The sequence below is a fragment of the Herpailurus yagouaroundi genome, unplaced genomic scaffold (genome assembly GCF_014898765.1).
Source record: "Herpailurus yagouaroundi ecotype Mexico unplaced genomic scaffold, PumYag 208, whole genome shotgun sequence".
Lineage (NCBI taxonomy): Eukaryota > Metazoa > Chordata > Mammalia > Carnivora > Felidae > Herpailurus > Herpailurus yagouaroundi.
Genome location: NW_024412439.1, coordinates 7,129,417 through 7,148,989, shown reverse-complemented (window position 1 = coordinate 7,148,989; position 19,573 = coordinate 7,129,417). Strand labels below are relative to the sequence as shown.

The following is a 19,573-nucleotide window of genomic DNA, read 5'->3' as shown; positions in this document are numbered from 1 at the left end:
AATACGCTTTCGAGCTCATTTCGTTGGGAGAATCCAGTGCCTTGTGACTGTAGCCCCAAGGTCTGCAATTCCTCGTTGGCTGTTGGCGGAGGGGCTGGGGGGGGGGGCCACTTAGTGACTGGATGGCACGCCCATGCCTCCATCTTCAAGCCAGGTATGGCTTCCTGAATCCCTGACTTCTCCTTCCAGCCACCAGAGAAAATGTTCTGCTTTAAAAGGACTCACCTGATTAAGTCAGGCCCACCCAGGATCATCTCTCTTCCGCTATCTAACATAGCGTCATCACTGGATTGATTTCTCGATCGTATCTGGTTCCCCCCCCCCCCCCACACACACACACTGAAGAGGAGAGGATTATGCAAGGGTTAGGGTCATTGGTGTCATCTTAGTATTTTGCCCTGCTGTGGAGGCCGGGCAGAATGTGACTGTAACAGATCAGGGTTGAGGGTACAACATCAGGGAGCAGTGGGGTCTGTGGTAAAATAAGGAAGAGACCACTATTCAGCTACACTTGCTAGTTAGAAGTGGTGGCTGGTTCTTGCCAACTCTTCCAACTGAGATTTTTTTCAAGAAATGGAATCCAGGGGCACCTGGGTGGCTCAGTCGGTTAAGTGTCCAACTCTTGGTTTCAGCTCAGGTCATGATCTCACATCCGTGAGTCTGAGCCCCACGTCGGTCTCTGCACTGACAGTGCGGAGCCTGCTTGGGATTCTCTCTGTCCCTCTCTCTCTCTCTCTCTCTCTGCTCCTCTCCTCACTCTCTCTTTCTCGAATTAAATAAATGGAAAAAATAAGTTTTAAAAATTTGTCTTAAAAAATGAAATCTAATCACTGTTGAATCCTGACAAGTGAGCAAAGAAACCCACTGTTTGGACTAAAGTAAGAGCATCCAGGCTGTGCTGACGCTGGGCAAGTGATTCACAACCCACATGGCCTGTCTCATTCATCATCTTAGTGAATTTTCACAGAAACCCTGGAAATGAAGCAGGGAAGATAGTATTCCCATTTTCTAGATGAAAAAACTGAGGCCCAAAGAGATTTCTATTGTCTGTTTAAGGCAGTGTTTTCAACCCTGAATGTGCAATTGAAATCATCTCCAGAGCTTTTAAAAATACAGATGACTGGGCCCCACCCAGACCAATTAAATCAGAATGGCTGAGTCAGGGTCCAAGCATTAGTAATTTTTTTAAGTTTGTTTATTTATTTATTTATTTATTTATTTATTTATTTATTTATTTATTTATTTTTGAGAGAGAGAGAGAGAAAGCAGGAGCGGGGGGCAAAGAGGGGGAGGTGGAGAGAGAGAATCCCAAGCAGGCTCCACACTGTCAGCCCAGAGCCCCAAGCAGGGCTGGATCCCATGATCGGTGACTTCATGACCTGAGCTGAAATCAAGAGTCAGATGTTTAACCCACTGAGCCACCCAGGTGCCCCGGGATTTTTTTAAGAGCCCCCAGGTGATGCTGATGTGCAGGCAGGTGGAAAGTCCCAGGTGTGGAGTCAGAAAGCCAGTGAGGGGCAGCGCTGGGCTGGGCACCCCTGTCCTCGGACCCCATTTGGTGTTCTCCCCCAGGCCCCTCCTCCTTACTCCTTAGCCTACAGGCCGATCTCCCGGGACCCACCCCCATCTCAGTGTGGGCACAGGGTGACTTTAGCAGGTGGAGGTACTGAGGCAAAAAGTAGGGGGGGGCGGGTATTCCTGGGCAGAGTGAGGCCGGGGGCGGGCCTCCTTCAGTCTGCCTGTGCCGTGTCCCCAGGGTTCGCCGCCGTGCACAAGAACATGCCCACTGTGGCCGGGGGTCTCCGCTGGGCACAGGAGCTGCGGCAGCGTATCCAGGGCCCCTTCGCCAACTTCAGACGCATCGCACATCCGTGAGTAACCGACCCCCTTCGAAGGCGGGTGCGTTTTAGGCTTCAGCTCCTGCTCTGGATTTTTGGAGAAATGCAGCTCACTTCCCTAAGGCATGAAAATCACCTTCATTTCTTTCCCTTTTCAGCAGTAGACCAGCATCTTAAGTCCGTTTGGGCTGTTGTACAGAGTGCCACAGACCTGGTGGCCTATAAACACCAGAGGCCCTTCTCACACCTCTGGAGGCTGGCAAGTCCAAGATCACTGTGCCGGCAGATTTGGTGTGTGGTGAGGCACACCCTGGTTCACAGATGGCTGTCCCCTCACTGTGTCCACATGGCAGGTGGGACAAGGGACCTCCGTGGAGCCTCTTCTTAATAGGACACTAATTCCTTAATGAGGCTCCACCCCTTCACGAGGCCCCACCCCTGCCATGAGGCTCCACCCCTTCACAGGGCTCCACCCCCTTCACAAGGCTCCACCCCTTCATGGGACCACCCCCTTCACAAGGCTCCACCGCCTACATGAGGCTCCACCCCTTCACGGGGCTCCACCCCTTCACGAGGCTACACTGCCTACGTGAGGCTCCACCCCTTCACGGGGCTCCACCCCTTCACGAGGCTCCACCCCCTTCATGAGGCCCCCCCCCACTGCCTACATGAGGCTCCACCCCTTCACGGGGTTCCACCCCCTTCAGGAGGCTACACTGCCTACATGAGGCTCCACCGCCTTCATGAGGCTCCACCCCCTTCGCGAGGCCCCTCCCCTGAGCCCCCCCCCACCGCCTACATGAGGCTCCACCCCTTCACGGGGCTCCACCCCCTTCACGAGGCTACACTCCTACATGAGGCTCCACCCCCTCCATGAGGCTCCACTCCCTTCACGAGGCCCCACCCCCTTCGCAAGGCCCCACCGCCTTCACGAGGCTCCACCACCTTCACGAGGCTCCACCCCTCCATGAGGCTCCACCCTCATGCCCTAATCACTCCCGAAAGGCCCTGCCTCCTAATGCCATCACATGGAGAGTAGGATTTCAACATGTGAATTTTGGTGTGGGAGGGAACACAAACATGCAGTAACGAGATTGATACATTTGGACTCATTAGGGGACCGTTGGTGCAAAATGAGGCTTCATGGATGACAGGCTGCCCCTTTTTTGCTCCATCAGATTGATTTCTTTTTCTTAATGTTCATTTTTGAGAGAGACAGAGAGCGACAGAGGGGCAGAGAGAGAGAGAGACAGGGAGACACAGACCCTGAAGCAGGTTCCGGGCTCTGAGCTGTCAGCCCAGAGCCCCACACGCCAACTCACCGTGGGATCACGACCTGAGCCCGACGCTTAACCTACTGAGCCACCCACGTGCCCCGAGGGTCCTTTCTAGAGGCAAAGGAGTCCGGTTTTCCAGCTCTTTGGGGCTCTCCTACCAGTCTCCTCTAACACAGCGTCTCCTGGCTACTGAGGCTGCTGGAAAATAGAGAAGCCCAGTGTCTGCTAAAGCGTGCTGTAAAGTCTTCGCCTGTTCGAATACCTGGGGCTCTTGTTACACGCAGCTTCCCAGGCCTCACCTCCCACTACTGAATCCGAACCGCGAAGCAGGATGGGGCCTCTGAATTGCTTCCTTAGCAAGCTCCCCCCACCCCGTGATTCTGATGGTTGACCAGGTTTGGAAACCACCGGCTCGACAATCTGGAAGCTGGGCTACGTAGAGGCGCCTCGGCTGCGGGATCACATTCAGGATGCTTCGGGAAAGGGCGGTCTTTCTCTGACCCCTCTTTCCAAAGAGTCTCCGTTGAGGGCGCTCAGCTTTGGCAAACAAAACGGCAACCAAGCGTTGAGACCCTGGCCTCCCAGGTGTTTTTGGCATCGGGTAGGACGCCGGCGACCCTCTGGTGCAGGTGGCAGGACTGAACGCTTTCAGGGGCCGGGGAAGAAAAACGGAAGACTGGCCAGGCTGGGGTCCCACAGGGGGGTCACCAGCACCCCATCCAGCGCTGCCCAGTGGAAAAGCGGACTCCGTAGGAGCGCTCCCCCCACTCAGAGGAGCTGAAAATCCCGGCGTGTGTGTAAAACGCCCAACTTCAGAGTTACCACCTGCTCTCAAACTCCACACCCATCCGATAAACAGCGGGTCAGGTCTGCCCTGCAGGCGATCCGTTGGCAACATCTGATCTGGTCTGAGCTAGCCGAGCTCTTTGTTTTGCAGATGAAGAAAGGGAGGAAAACGGAAATGAGGTGACAGGCTCACCACAGTCCCAGGGAGAGCTCCCAGAAAGAACTGGAACAGAGTCTGGGGTCTTGAGACCCTGGCCCAGCACTCTTCCCCGGGAAGCCCCCAGCCACCGGCACCGTGGCCCAGGATACGCTGAGCCCCATCTTCTCAAACGTGCACGTGGATGTGGGTTGTCGGAGGGGAGGGGCATGACCTTGGGCGAGGGGCTCTCTGGCCGCAGCTGTTCCCCCAAGAGGCAGGCAGCTGTGTTTCATCAGCAGCCAATGTGTCTAGCCCAGGGGGGATGGGAGGATGGCAAGAGGGCCTGGGCCTGGAGAGGGGATCTGAACGGCACCCAAGGTGTCCTCTGTGGTCCCCCCTGAAAATTCCCCTTTGTTTAAAAATGAATTCACATTTGCAGCACCTTGCTCTGTAATATACAGCTGACCTTTGAACAACATGGGTTTGAACTGGGTGGCTACATTTACATGCAGTTTTTTTTTTCTTTTTTCTTTTCTTTTGCTACAAGAAGTTTTATTGTTTCCATTTGGTCAGGGGTGGTTAAAAGCTGCCTGGAGGCTGCAGGGAAAAGTAAGTTCAGGCCGAAACCTCAACCTGAGCAGGGTACGCAGAAAGGAGGTGCAGGGTCCCCTTCTTGTGCTTGACAAGGGGAGGAGCTACCCGCCTAGAGGCGGTCAGGCCAGCCCGCGGAGGTGGGCCAGCTGGTTACCGTCTTCTTGAGGAGTTTCACCTGCCCCTCTGGGACGTGGTTCTCGGGATTCCCAGAGGTGGGGCCTGTGCTCGTGGGACCCAGGGCAAGCGGATCCAGCAGGAGCTGGTTCAGCTTCTCATCCAGAAGCGTGGAAGCTTCCGTGGCGTGGCAGGCTTCACCTCTCCCATCTCGGGATGGCTTCTTCGCCTTCTGGAACAGGCGCATCAGCTCTGCTGGGTTTGTGACTTCGAGAGACGCTGGACACCCTCACGCTTCTCTGCCAACTAGGAGGAGAAGTGGCCCAGCCCTCCGGAGCCGCATCAGTGCATCCAGGTAGAAGCCCGGAGAGACAGGTGTAGGAGGCGTGCAGGTGCAGGTTGATCAGGCAGTTGACGGTGGCCTCCACAGCGGTGGAATGATTCTGACGAATCTGGGAGCTCGTGGTTGGTCAGCAACAAGGAGCTAAGCCCGGTAGACGCTGTTGGCTGGTCCTGGAGGCAGGGCATGGCTGACAGGATGATTCCAAAGATTGCATCGGGGAAAGAGGTAGGAGGGTGCCGGGAGACTGGAAGAAGCAGGTTGGCACCGGGTCTGTTCCTTGCACAAGGTGTTGAGGCCAGAGACAGACCCAGGGGCTGCTGGGCGCGCTGCCCAGACGGAGTTTTTATGGTGTTGTTCCCTGTGATTTTCTTACCATCTTCTCTCTAGTTTCCTTTATTGCCAGAATACAACGTATAACGTATATAACGTAAAACGTACGTGTTCATGGACAGTTTGGGGTATCTGTAAGGCTTCCAGGCAAGAGTAGCTGTTAATAGTTAAGTTTTTAGGGAGTCCAAAGTTATATGCGGATTTTTGCCTGCGTGGGGGTTGGCGTCCCTCACTCCCACGTTGCTTAGGGGTCAACTGCCTGTATGAACTGGCTGTAAAGAACGTTTTCCATTCCTCACCACGAAGGGAAGGAGAACCCACAGGGAGTTTGCAATTATTCCTGTGGCTCCTGAAACTTCCAGGCGACTGGCACGGGCCCCCAGTGTGAGAAACCCTTCTCCCCTCTGGCCTCACTCTTCTCCAGAAACAAAACTGGGATCCGGCGTCTTGAGGCTTGCAGAAATCCCACGGCTCGGGAGGGGAGAGCTGGGGGGAGCCAGCCCACCTGGTCCAAAGCCCTTCTCTCGCCTCCTCGCTGCCTCCCCAGCCACACCTGCTCCTTCACCGGGAACGGGGACTAAGGACTGGGAATAAAACGCCAGGAAATCCAATGCTTTCTCGGCAGGCACGAGGGCTTATCCTGAGAGCTCAGGATATCTGGTGGAGAACCGTTGTGTTGGGTTAAGGAGCAAATGGGTTTTAAAAAATCTTTGCAATCAGCCGGGAGAACAAACAGAAACAGACGCTCCCACACAGTCAGCGTGAAGGTGTCTGAAAATTACAGACACTTCGCCGATGTTCCCAGAGGCTGGACTCTCATTTCGTGTTGCAAAGGAACATCACAACCGGGCGACAGTGTGGGTAACGGTGCCTCCAGCCGGACCCTGCTTACATGCCATGTGGCCCCCAGCGTCCCTGCGGAAGCCTCTGTCCACGTGTGTGTTCACGTATGGGGGGGCATAAGAGGTGGGAGGGGAAACTTGCATTGAGGTGTCAGTGAGTAATGGGTAGGAAGTTTTGTCATCATATGTCCTAGAAGGATTTCAGAGGAGACATATACATGTGTGTGACATATATACATGTATACATATACATATATACGTATGTACATGTAGACATGTATACATATATATGTATACACACATCAGGTGTCACTTTATACAAATGTATACAAAATATTGTTTTGGGGGCGCCTAGGTGGCTCCGTCAGTTAAGCATCTGATGTCAGTTCAGGTCATGATCTCAAAGTCTGTGAGTTCGAGCCCCACGTCAGGCTCTGTGCTGACAGCTCAGAGCCTGGAGCCTGCTTCGGATTCTGTCTCCTGCTCTCTTTCTCTACCCCTCCCTCGCTCATGCTCTCTCTCTCTCAAAATTAAACAAACATTAAAAAAGTTTTCAATATTGTTTTTATATTTGATGTTGTGTAGTTTTATTATGTTATAATTCATAACATTATGTAGTTTTTTCCCTTAAATACAGAAAACTGTAGCACCTAGAATGTTCCTTTCGTCTCAATTTCCTTTTTAATTCAGATTTTGGAAGGACTTCACTTGCCCATGCATGACTGGCTGGGCTAGGAGAGGGGGTTGGTGGAGCCCAGCGTGGGGCGGAGTGGGATGGGGTGGGGTTCACTGTCCCTGTCACCTGGGGGTCGGCCTGCAATTCAGGAAGTGCAGATGCCCTCTAGTGGCCGGTGGACGACACTGGCGAGAAGGACGCGGGGAACAGGTGCAGTTTGTTACTTTGATTATTATTTTGACCTCTAAATCGATGCCATCCCCCCCCCCTTTTGTGTGGATAGTTGCCTGGAATCTGCCGAAGGAAAGCGAATGACACAAAAATATGAAGATCTGCTCTCACTGCTCGACAAGTAAGCGGCTTCTGGCATCGTATTGTTCTGCAAATGGCATAGCCACCCCCGGCCCCCCTCCCCGCCCCCGTGATGCCTTCTGTGGTTACCGGTTTCACGTAGATTCCTCAGTGGCTGTGCAATGTCACTGTTTTAGGATGTAAACCACGGTGTCTGTGAGTCCAGCGCTTCTGGGTCTCTGGGGAACGCGGCTCTGTTCTAGGAACAGACGCTTTCCAGGGTAGTTCGGTTGGGAGCATGAACTTGGCGGAGCCCGAGGAAGTAGGGCGCTCCTCGGGACACCGGGAGATCGGTGTCCCGGGAAATCACAGCAGCCGCTCGCGAAGCAGAAAGCAACGGTTTGTGCTGCGCAAAGAGAAAATAAGTTTTAAAAGTACTTCCTGCGTCCTCTTACGGAGAAAACAGAAGAATGACAGTTCACACGGACTCTTAGTTCCTGCTCTGAAGCTGCGGTTAAGTCTTGTGGTTCAGCTTGTGATGCCCACAGTCTCAGCAAATCCGGTGATGTCACCGCATGCCCGGGCTGGGGAGCCCTTCAGTGCCTCCCACTGGCTCTTGTCACTTTCACGTGACCCGAAAAGCCCTCGCTGTGGCCTTTGCCTCCCTCTCCAGCCTCATCCCTTCCCCCCTCCGGCCTCAGCCGTTCCAAGATCACACTCCATGTGTCTCTTCTCTGCCCTGTGGTGGTGCCGATGCTTCTGCTGGGGGACATCCATTTCCCTTTCACTCTCCTACCTGTGCTCATCCTTTGAGACTCCGTCAAGCCTCGCCTCAGCCCCTCTTCCATGCAGCCTTCCTGGCATTCTCCTTATCACACTCTCATCCCCACCACTAGATGCCCGATGCCCGGTACATCTCTCCAGGGTTGTACTTCTGTATTTTCCGTTTACCCGTGGTCCAGGGCCTTAGCATTTACCGTGGGGTGTTTATTCATCACGTTTTCAGTCATCGGGTAACGGCTGAGCGACGGATGTCTGAGCCGCATGAAGGTTAGGGTGAGAGCAAATCTTGCCCAATAACTTCTTCCCGTGGTTAATGAGACTAATCACAACTCCCTTTATCTCCTCTAAAGATTGCATGGAGCCTCTCGACCAGGTTCTCATTTCAGCTGTGCTACCTTTTGAAAGCCGAGTCAATGACTTTGACCTAAGAACGTAGCCAGGCATTTTACTGATGGTACCTTCAGTTTTTGCTATAGATGTGCACATATACCTATGTAGATATCTAGGTCATATACACATTAATAGATCTCTGTCTTTAGCGGGTCATTGCCGGGCGCTGGGAGGGTGCTTCAGAGGTGACTGTTGTCTCTGGTCCCCGCAGGTACGAGACGAGACTTTATGAAGACTGGTGTCAGGCCGTGTCGGAGAAGTCACAGTACAATCTTTCCCAGCCACTTCTGAAACGTGACCCAGAGACGAAGCAGATCGCCGTCAACTTTAACCCACAGGTAAGGCAGTAGGAATTTCCTTGTGGGTTCCTGAAGAGACTCCTTTAACTCTGCTGATTTCTTTTTTTTTTTAATATTTTTTTTTTTTTTACTGTTCATTTTTTATTTTTGAGACAGAAATAGAGCATGAACAGGGTAGGGGCAGAGAGAGAGAGGGAGACACAGAATCTGAAACAGGTTTCAGGCTCTGAGCTGTCAGAACAGAGCCCGATGTGGGGCTCGAACCCACGGAACTGTGAGATCATGACCTGAGCTGAAGTCGGTCGCTTAACCGACTGAGCCACCCAGGCTCCCCAACTCTGCTGATTTCAAAGGCTACAGAGGCGTTTTATAAGAAATTGCAGAAGCTGCCCGAGAGAATTTCCACCCCGGATCTCCCTTTCGGGATGAATCCCGCGGTGCGTTGTTTACTTATGTTGTCCAGTGTCCTCATTTTTCTCCGTGGTTGGTCAATACGTTTGTGTCAATTTTGCACAACAGAAAATACAGCAGAATATGTTTTTAACTTTCATAGTTGGGTGATAACAGCTTTGTTATGAACTCGACTCCACATACAAAGTTAGAACGGTAATTGCGTTCAAGATAAACTCATCCAGGGGCGCCTGGGTGGCTCAGTCGGTTGAGCGTCCGACTTCAGCTCAGGTCACGATCTCACGGTTCGGGAATTCGAGCCCCGTGTCAGGCTCTGGGCTGATGGCTCAGAGCCTGGAGCCTGCTTCCGATTCTGTGTCTCCCTCTCTCTCTGCCCCTCCCCCGTTCATGCTCTGTCTCTCTCTGTCTCAAAAATAAATAAACATTAAAAAAAAAATTTTTTTTTTAAAGATAAACTCATCCAAAAGTTTACATATCCTATTCTAGGTGTGCACCATCTGGAATTCGAGAAAGTATTTAAATAGGTAACAGGTATTGCTATGCCTGCCCTCAAGGAACCCACCAGCTAGTTGGGAGCTAGGACCTCAACATGCAAAAGTCTACCTTTATTAGATTATATGTGATAAATCTCCTTGGAGTAGCTTTGGAAATAAGACTCAGATTACTGGTTCTCACCTGGGGCAATTTAGTCCCCTTGGAGATATTTTGGGTTGTCCGTCATGGACTGGGTGCCAATGGTGTAGGATGAGCAGATTCTTAAGGATGCAGCTAAACTTCCCATGACACTCAGGATGGCACCCCACAAGCAAGAGTTTTTGTCTGAAAATGTCAGGAGTGCTGAGATTGAGAGCCCCTGCTCTAGGCGATCAGAAGAGTTGAAGACCACCGTGGGCTGTAGCAATGTGGAAAACTTCATGCCAGAGAACGTGATAACGAAAAGCCAGCCCATATCAGGAAGTATATCGGAAAAAAAAAAAAAAAAAAAAAAACTTAAAAGCATAGGCCATGCTGAGCTAAACGCAGTCACCGACTTCTGTATCAATGGCATGTTCTCGAGGTAGAGAGAGCCAGAAACTAAGCTGATAGCATGTGAGTGTCTTTTGAGAAAATTACAGTTTAAGTAGAACATCGACTCTGACGGCGATCAGAGTCAACAAAGGGGGTTGGAGGGTCCATTTCTTCACTTTGGTAGCACATAAGCCTGTCGTTTGACTCATTTAACTCCTTGGCATAATTTTGTCGGCATTCACCGTGAGCAATGTTGATTGTTAAATGCCCAAACAGAGGAGGGACTGGGTTACCCACGAAGCCACAGTCCAGAGGTTATAACTGTAGGAATGAAGCCCTCAGGACGAGACAGTTTTGAGGATGGACCACTCTTCCTCTGTATACTCCAGAGCAAGGACTCTTTCTCTCTCCCAATGTGCAGCACATAGTAGGCACTTTCGAAGTGTTCGTAGGTGATAGAAGGAAAGAGCGGAGAGTGAAAGAGACAAGAAAGGGGGAGAGGGAATACCTGAATTATAAAGTGAGTTAAGGGGAGACAACCAAACACAAGTCAAAGAGGAGCTGTATGTGTCCCTGTTTCCAGCTTCGAGCAACATGACAGTGGCCGTGCTAGTAAGAATGGACAGTGACACGTGTATCATTCTAGAGGGACATGATCTGATCTGCCCCTCTGGGGCCAGAAAAAAAAATTCTTTTGCAAATTATTTAAAGTGTTTTAAATGCCCTATTATGGGATATTGAAATTATTTTCTCGTTTTATCAATCTGTATTTCACTGATCGAAAGATATACTTTTCCTTTTTTTGTTACATCTTCGCATCTCTGAAAATGGCACGTGTTTATAGTTTAACCGCATTTTTCTTCCCTAGTTGGAAATGAAATAGTAGAGAATCTTAACATTGAAGCATGTTGGAAAGAAATAAAATACAGTATAAATAAAGCTATAGGAAACATTCTTAGTTATTGTTGTGCCCGTCCTCGATGATTTATGTGGGATAAAGGCCTGGAAATGGGGTAAAGGGTGTTCACATTGTGAGGATTCACATATACGTCATCAATGGGTTCTTCAGGAAGATGGAACTCGGTCATATCTCTTCCAGGAAGATATCCATTTCTTCAAATCACCCCTAGCCTGTTGAACTAAATATAGTTCTCAACATTGTTTTAATTTGTATTTATTTGGCCACTAGTAAAGTAGAACCTTCTCATCTGTTCATTGGCCGGTCATAGTTCTTCTACAAATCACTTGTTCGTGTCTCTTGCTCACTTCGGAGTGGAAGTGCCCTCTTTTCCTGTGAATTTGTTAGAATATTTGGGAAATATTTGTCCCATATTAAGAAATCCATTGCATATGTTTCAGACCTGTTGAAATGTGCCGTTTTATTACGTGAACGATATTTAATGCCTGCAACCTTTTATATTTTATTTTCCGGTTGTATGTTTGGAAGGGCCTTCTCCCCCTCAGTATTATATAAGTAGCCCTGATGTTTTAATTTTGTTTTCAGTTTTTACACTTAAATTTTTAATATCCGTCTTGAGCTTATTTCAAACAAAGTAGGAGACTGAAGCCATTTCCCCACCAGATGGTTAGCATTTGCCTTCATCCTGAGTAGGGTTGGCTGGGCCGCAGCGGAGCACTGACCCAAGAGCCACTGTGAGGAGAGCTGGGAGCCCAGGTGTCTCCATGCAAAGGGGAGGGGAGTGGGAGGCGGGTGGGAAGTATCTCTGGGGTGTTTTGTTGCCCACACTAATACACATCTGTCCTCGTGGGTTCAGAGGTAAACGCAATAAATAGCGAAGACCGCAATACCTAGCAACCCAGCCAGAGGTCTCTTTTTCCATTGGCCCACGTCTGCTTCGCCTCTCACCCTTCAGTTCCACTGAACTCCGTGCCCACAGACGTTCAGAGAGGCCTGGGTGACACAAAGGCGTGCCGGCACAGGCTCACAGAAACGAAGGGCTATTTCCAGTGGTTCCATTTAACAATGAAACTCGTACAATAGCATCTCCTCTCAGCTCTGTCCGCGTCTGTGTGTGCGTGACCTCATTGGGGTGAGCCTGTCACTGCATCAGCCATGTGCCCGAAAGCATCAGGGTAATCTGTCCAGCGTTGTTTTTGTTACTCTTTGGGATTGACGGACTTGACGGACTTGGTAAGCCTTGCTGCGTCTGAGTCCTCTGCTTTCTCAATTTCAAAACTCAGTTTCCCTTCTCTAGATGGAAGGAGCAGGTAGGAGCAAACGTTACGAAGGGACCCGTTACGAAGGTCTTTGGGCTCCTGGGGTTTTCTAGTCCTTGACTGATGATTGCCACCCTTTACTGCCACGGAGCTGTAACCACTTTAATGCCAATTTGCTCTTCCAGCTGACTTCGGTGCTGAAGGAAATGAGTTATCTTCAATCGAGGCAGATGCGACATGTTCCTCAGACAGCAGCAGCCATGTTCTCCTCCAGGGAATTCTATCGGCAGCTCGTGGCGAAGTTGGAACTGATGGCGAATTGGTACAACAAGATTATGAAAACTCTTGTAGAGGTGGAATTGCCATTCCTGGAGAAAGAGCTGGGGAATATCGATCTCTGCCTGAAAGCTGCAGAAGAGACTCTGAACTGGAAAACGGAAGGTAGCAGGGCACTGCCTGGAATCTGGGCAGGGGGTTGGGGGTCAGGATCCTGATAAAGTTGGTAGAACTTGAATGACTCCCCCAGTAACCGGATTTGAGCTTGAAACACAAGCCTAGCCTCTGAGACATGTATCCAAAGCAGAGAAGGCAAGAATTCCTTTTCTTCCTTCTCTTTGGATATGATTGGTAGACTGAGAGGATGTTGCCACCACCTCGTCTGGGGAGGCTCAGGGTTTGTGTGACATACCCTGAGGTCTCCAACATATATTGGGCACTCCGTGAATGAGGGCTTTTCTTATATCATCACTGTCACTTAATTTTTGTCACTAAAATATAGACACCTTTTTGTAAAACTTTTTTTTTATTTATTAAATAATCTTCACCCCCAACATGGGGCTCAAACTCATGACCTTGAGATCAAGAGTCCCATGTCCCACCGACTGAGCCAGCCAAGCACCCCTAGATTGTAGACATCTTAAGTGAGGGTACCATGATTTATTTCTTGTGTTTCTTCCAATTCAGTACTTTCATTGATGGATTAACTTTTGCAGGGTACTATGTAAGGGACCTCAACAGCACTTGGAATATGAGGTGTATGGGACGTGGCTCCTACCCTCAAAGAACTCACGTTTAGTGGGACCAACAGACATATGTACAACCATAAATCACCCAAGACAGGCTATGATAAAAAGCCTTCACAGAGTTAAAAATAAAGTGTGCCAAATCACAGGGGAGGGAGATTAATTCTCATTAGAGTCCTCGAAAGAGTTCATGTTTGCAAAGGAGGTCACCATCAACTCACAGAAGTCTTGGAACGCCATATTAAACGAGTTAGAACTTTATTTTATGTGCAAGAGGGAGCAATGTTTCAACGTTTTTTTTTTTTAATTTTTTTTAATGTTTATTTTTGAGACAGAGACAGAGCACGAATGGGGGAGGGTCAGAGAGAGAGGGAGACACAGAATCGGAAGCAGGCTCCAGGCTCTGAGCTGTCAGCACAGAGCCCCACACGGGGCTTGGACTCACGGACCGTGAGATCATGACCTGAGCCGAAGTCAGCCGCTTAACCGACTGAGCCACCCAGGCGCCCCTGTTTTCAACATTTAATGAGACGAAAGTGCTTTTCAGAAGGTCCATAACCCAAATACAATCATGATGGTGCACTGGTGTGCCCCAGCAACTATGACGATTTCTGTGCACTTGGTTGGTAAGCCTTACCTCCTCGTTTCTTTTCCTCCATAAGCAGGGTGATGGTAAACATTGGCTTTTCAACACAGCCAGGAAGAAAAAGACTCCGGTGCTAACAAAATAACTTGTGCAAGAAAGCCTTTTGAAACCTACAGATATTAAATCCGTACCTTCCGTAGCGACTAGACCTTTAACTCTTTCAATTAAATGTATTTCTTTTGGGGAGCAGGCATTTGGGATTATGTCATTCAAATCACCGACAGCGTTCATGATCTCGAACAAAGGATTCAGAAAGCCCAAGACAACGTGGAAGAGATTCAAAACATCATGAAAACATGGGTGTCTCCGATATTTAAGAGAAAAGATGGAAAAAAGGAATGTCTCCTTTCCATGGATGACCAGCGCAACCGGATGGAAAAATACTACGATCTCATCAAAGAATCTGGACTTAAGATTCATGCCCTCGTTCAGGTAATAACCAGCCTGTCGGATGCGCCTACCACTAGCAGAGGGAAAGCGTCAGGAAGTGTTTGGATGCAGTAAGTGATTTGAAAATTAGAACGCTCAACAGATCCCGTGACTTCTGCATTCAGGGTAGAAGTTTATAGTGCGAGCGAGAGAACTAAAGCTAACAGATCGGTAGAGAGAAAAGTCACATTCTGGTACCAGTGCGTCAAAATTAATACTGTCGTAACGGTGTCACCGCATGACCTAAGTCCCACGCCAAACCCCGAGGACCTAGAAGGAGATGCCAAGTACAGAACCCTAGAGTCCGTAATGGATCAGAGTTGCTATTTTTGATTAGCTGTGGTTTGAATCACAGTAGCATGCTGTACTTTGACTCTGTTAATTTTATTTATCTGTTTTCTAATTCATTAATTTCTTTGTTTTTAAGTTTTATTTCTTGATTTTGAGAGAGCGAGAGAGAGAGAGCACGATCAGGGGAGGGGTAGAGAGGGGGTGGAGAGGGGATCCCAAGCAGGCTCTGCACTGTCAGCTCGGAGCCCGACTCGGGGCTCGAACTCACAAACTGCGAGATCGTGACCTGAGCCAAAATCAATAGTTGGACGCTTAACCAACTGAGCCACTGAGGCGCCCCTCTAGTTCATTAATTTCTGTTCTTTGTGCTTTATCCTTTCTTTCCTTAATTTGAGGTTGTTCTCCCCTTTTCATTCTCCCCCTACCCGCCAAGGGCAGAAACTTAGGGTATTGATTCTAAGCCTTTCTTCTTTTCTGATACAAGCATTTGATGTAATTTTCTCTCTTAGCTGTACTTTAGTTGCATTCCACAAATTTCATGTGCCTCATTTGCATTGTCATTCACTCTTAAATTTTTCTGCTCGTGACTCATTGTTTAATGGTCATTTGGAAGCACACTGTTTCGTTTCCATATGTTCAGGGCTTCTCTGGATAGTTTAGTGAAATCGACCTTGAGTTCAGTCCAGTTGTGGCCAGAGAAAGTACTCTGTAAGATCCAAATCATTTGGGATTCACCAAAACTTGTTCCATGACCTAGAATAGTGTCCCATCTTACTGCACATTCCTTGTACACTTGACAATGCCTTTATTCTTCCATTGTTGGGTGTAGTGCTCTATGAATCTCCGTTAAAGTTCACAGTGGTTGATACTGTTGTCCAGATCCTCTGTATGGTTTCAGGATTTCTTGTCTGTCTGTTCTACCAATTACCGAAAGGGCCGTGTTAACATCTCCGCCTGTGACTTTGGGTGATTTGACTAAACCTTTAGTGCGGTCCGGGTTTTCATCAAGTTTGTGATGCTCTTTTAATACAGACACATTTATAATATCATGACTTTCTGATTCCTTCTCTTCTAGACAGTATAGTAGAAACTTACTTTCCTAACAACTCTGCCTATTAACTGGGTTGTTTAGACTATTACGGTTAGTGTAATTATGGCTGTGCTTGGATTTAGCCCTACCATCTAGCTATTTCCTGTTTGCTTCATCTCTGTTGTGTTGTTCTCCTCCTCTGTTCCTTCCTTCTTGTTATTTGCTATTTTTTTTTTTACTTAACGTTTATTTATTATTGAGAGATAGAGACAGAGCATGAGCATGGGAGGGGCAGAGAGAGGAGGAGACACAGAATCCGAAGCAGGCTCCAGGCTCTGAGCTGTCAGCACAGAGCCCGACGTGGGGCTCGAACTCACAAACCGCGAGATCATGACCGGAGCTGAGGTCAGACACTCAACTGACTGAGCCACCCAGGCACCCCTGTTATTCTCTATTTTTAAAAATATCCTAATCTGATTTCTCAATGGGTATTCCATCTTTTACTTTAATGATGCTGTCATTGCGTTACATTTGCAATGGTTGTTGTGGGTTATAGGTCTCTAATTACAATCAGTGATTGTTTTCCCATGAAATATAGGAACGTAGCCACAGTATGGTTCAATTCAAACACCCCCGTTCATCTTTGGTACTGTTGGTGTGTGTGTGTGTGTGTGTGTGTGTGTGTGTGTGTGTGTATGTAACAAATCCCACACTAAATCCCAGGCCTTGTAGAGTATTCTATATTTTTACCTTAAAAACTCAAGAAAAGGGACTCCTGGGTGGCTCAGTCGGTGAAGCGTCTGACTTCGGCTCAGGTCATGATCTCACGGTTCGTGGGTTCGAGCCCCGCGTCGGGCTCTGGGCTGACGGCTCGGAGCCCGGAGCCTGCTTCCGATTCTGTGTCCCCCTGTCTCTCTGCCCCTCCCCCACTCATACTCTGTCTCTCTCCATCTCTCCGAAATGAATAAACGTTAGAAAAAAAAAAACTCAAGAAAAAAATACTTCTGGTGTTTTAGATCCACCCACATACTCGCCATTTCCAGACTTTTTTTTTTTCCCTCTTCTGTAAAACTGACTTGCCACCTGTAGTCATTTCTCTGCAGCCTGAAGAGCTCCATTCACTTTTTCTTGCAGTTCCAGTCTGCTAACGACACATTCTCTCAGTCTTTGTGTATCTGAGATGTCCTTGTTTCACTTCTGGTCTTGCCGGATAGTTTCATTAGATGCAGAATTCTGTGTAGACGGTTTTATTTTCCCTACAAAAGTTATTTCCTTGTCTCCTCCCCTCCAATGTTTCTGATGCGAAGCCAGCTGCATTTGGTGTCTTTGCTCCTGTATATGCAGAGTATTGTTTCTCCCAGGCTTCTTTTAATAGATTCTTTTTTTTTTTTTTTAAATCCTTGGACTTCTTTTTTCTGCCTCACTACAATGTGCCTAAAGAGGTTTATTTTCTGTTCACCCAGCTTGGAGCATGTGGGCTTATTGAACCTGTTTTTCATTAAATTTGAGGAGTTTCTTTTTTCTCTTTTTAATTAAGAAAAAATTTTTAAATGTTTTATTTATTTTTGACAGAGAGAGAGACATGGAGCATGAGCGGGGGAGGGGCAGGGAGCGAGGGAGACGCAGAATCCGAAGCAGGCTCCAGGCTCCGAGCCATCAGCACAGAGCCCGAGGCAGGGCTCGAACTCGTGAACCGTGAGATCGTGACCTGAGCCAAACAAAGTCAGCCGCTTAACCCACTGAGCCACCCAAGCGCCCCAAATTTGAGTTTCTAATCAAATTATGCCATGCTTGTCTCCTGATTCTAACATCCGTTTTATTTTCTGCGTCTGTTTTTGTTTTTAATGTGACAGAAGTTCCTTTTTGTCTCCATGAAACAAGTCTTAGGAACAGGCATCCCCGGATTGGTATGGCGGCTATTTGCTGAGTATGTTGTTGGTGACTGTTTCCTCTCTCGGTTACACTCTCCTGCTTCTTTGCGTGTCTAGTGATTTTTTCGTATTATATCTTAGTCATGTCGGATGCCACTTTAGGATCTGAGTGTTAGTCCCCTTAAAGGGTTCGTGTTTTGCCTTGGCAGGCAGTTGACTTACCGGTGGGTCAGCTGGTCCTGCCGAGGCTCGGTTTTAAGCTTTGTGAGGGTGGGTCCGAGGGGGCCTGACTCTAGGACAAAGCAGCTCTAACCCCCAAGCACGGTGTTGCTGGGGGCTCAGCAGAATGTGCCTGGGCTATCTGTAAGATGTCCTCATTTATGTCCGAAGGCACACAGATATTTTCCAGATATATTACCGGATATTCCCAGATATATTACCGCAGGCCCACACAGTCCCCATGCAGCTTCACGGCACCCTGGCAACTGTTCTCCACCGGGCCTTGCAGAGTCTGGCCCTAAGGATGTGCGGCTTACCACCCAGGGACTCCAGAAGATTCGGCAATCTCAGTAGCCCCAAACCCCAACTGCTGGGTGGTCTTCTGCCCATCAGGAAGGACCCTGTCACTGCGGTCTACTTCTCCATGCCATGGTTGGGAAAGTGCCTCTAGGTCGGGAGCCAGGTGGTTTGTGAAACTCACCGCGCACGCGCGTGTGTGTGTGTGTGTGTGTGTGTGTGTGTGTGTATTTCCCTTATCCCGAGGAGCACAACCCCGTGTTCCTCTTATCTAATTGCCCCCCAAGAATGGTTTCTTGTGCTGCATCTGCCATAGCTGCATCTGTGTCGCGGACGGACAGGTCTGATCTCACCCCTCTGTCTTGTCCAGAAAATCGGAAACTGGAGCCATTTCTTCTTGGTTCACAGAAATTCCAATAGTTTGCCTCCCCCCCCCCAGACCATAGTAGATTTGAGGTAAAGAGTCGAAAGGTACGGAGAGCTATACTGAGAGCATGACGTTGAGGAGATAAAACCATACAAAGCAGTCAGAACTGAATGTTTTACACAATAAAGAAGCAGACAGACATACGGGCTTACTAATACCCGAGAACAACTCTCTATTGTCACTGTGTTGTGATTTGTGTGATGTTGGGCTTTAAATCATTCAGAAACTCTTCTACCTGCGTAGGAAGGAAAGGGGTATGTTAATGCATTTTGGGAATTTTAGAGTTTTATCATGTAAAGACAGGATCGTGAGACTTTTTTTTTTTCAATATTTTATTTAACTTCTAGTTAGCTAACACACAGTGCAACATTGGTTTCAGGAGTAGAGTTTGGTGATGCATCACTTACATACAACAGCCGGGGCTCATCCCAACAGATGCCCTCCTTAATGCCCATCTAGCCCATCCCCCACCCATGTCTCTCCATCAATCCTCAGTTCTCTGCATTTAAGAGTCTATGAGGGGCACCTGGGTGGCTCAGTGGGTTAAGCGTCTGACGGCTCAGGTCATGATCTTGCGGTACATGGGTTTGAGCCCTGCGTTGGGCTCTGTGCTGGCAGCTCGGAGCCTGGAGCCTGCTTTGGATTCTGTGTCTCCCTCTCTCTCTCTGCCTCTCCCCTGCTTGTGTTCTCTTTCTCTCTCAAAAATTAACGTTAAAAAAATTTTAATAAAGAATGAGGTTTTTAAAATTTATTTTTGGGAGAGAGCACGCGCAGAGGAGGGTATGCACGCGCTCTGCATGCACAGAGAAAGAGTGAGAGGGGATCTCAAGCAGGCTCCACACTTCCAGTGCAGAGCCGGGTATCGGGTCCGATCTCATCAACAGTGAGGTCGTGAACCTAAGCAGAGATCAAGAGTCAGAGGCTTAACCCACTGAGCCACCCAGGCGCTGCTATGAGATTTTTTTTTTTTAATTTATTTTATTATTTTTTTTAAATTTTTTTCAACGTTTTTTATTTATTTTTGGGACAGAGAGAGACAGAG

The 19,573-nt window shown here is 48.6% G+C and overlaps 1 protein-coding gene and 1 long non-coding RNA gene across 2 annotated transcripts in view; one reads left to right on the top strand and one right to left on the bottom strand.

Moving 5' to 3' along the window:
• The window catches only part of DNAH9 (dynein axonemal heavy chain 9), a 311,907-nt gene that overhangs the window by 5,513 nt on the left and 286,821 nt on the right, over positions 1-19,573 (top strand). The window contains exons 4-8 of the mRNA XM_040453174.1: positions 1,757-1,871; positions 7,223-7,291; positions 8,615-8,741; positions 12,485-12,740; positions 14,158-14,399. Of these exons, the coding sequence (XP_040309108.1) occupies positions 1,757-1,871; positions 7,223-7,291; positions 8,615-8,741; positions 12,485-12,740; positions 14,158-14,399 (809 nt within the window). The remainder of the gene's footprint in view (positions 1-1,756; positions 1,872-7,222; positions 7,292-8,614; positions 8,742-12,484; positions 12,741-14,157; positions 14,400-19,573) is intronic.
• Positions 5,586-7,748, bottom strand: LOC121015892 (uncharacterized). Its single transcript, XR_005784034.1, has 2 exons — positions 7,381-7,748; positions 5,586-6,453 (listed from the first exon to the last, which is right to left on the bottom strand). It is a non-coding gene; the product is annotated as an uncharacterized LOC121015892 (long non-coding RNA).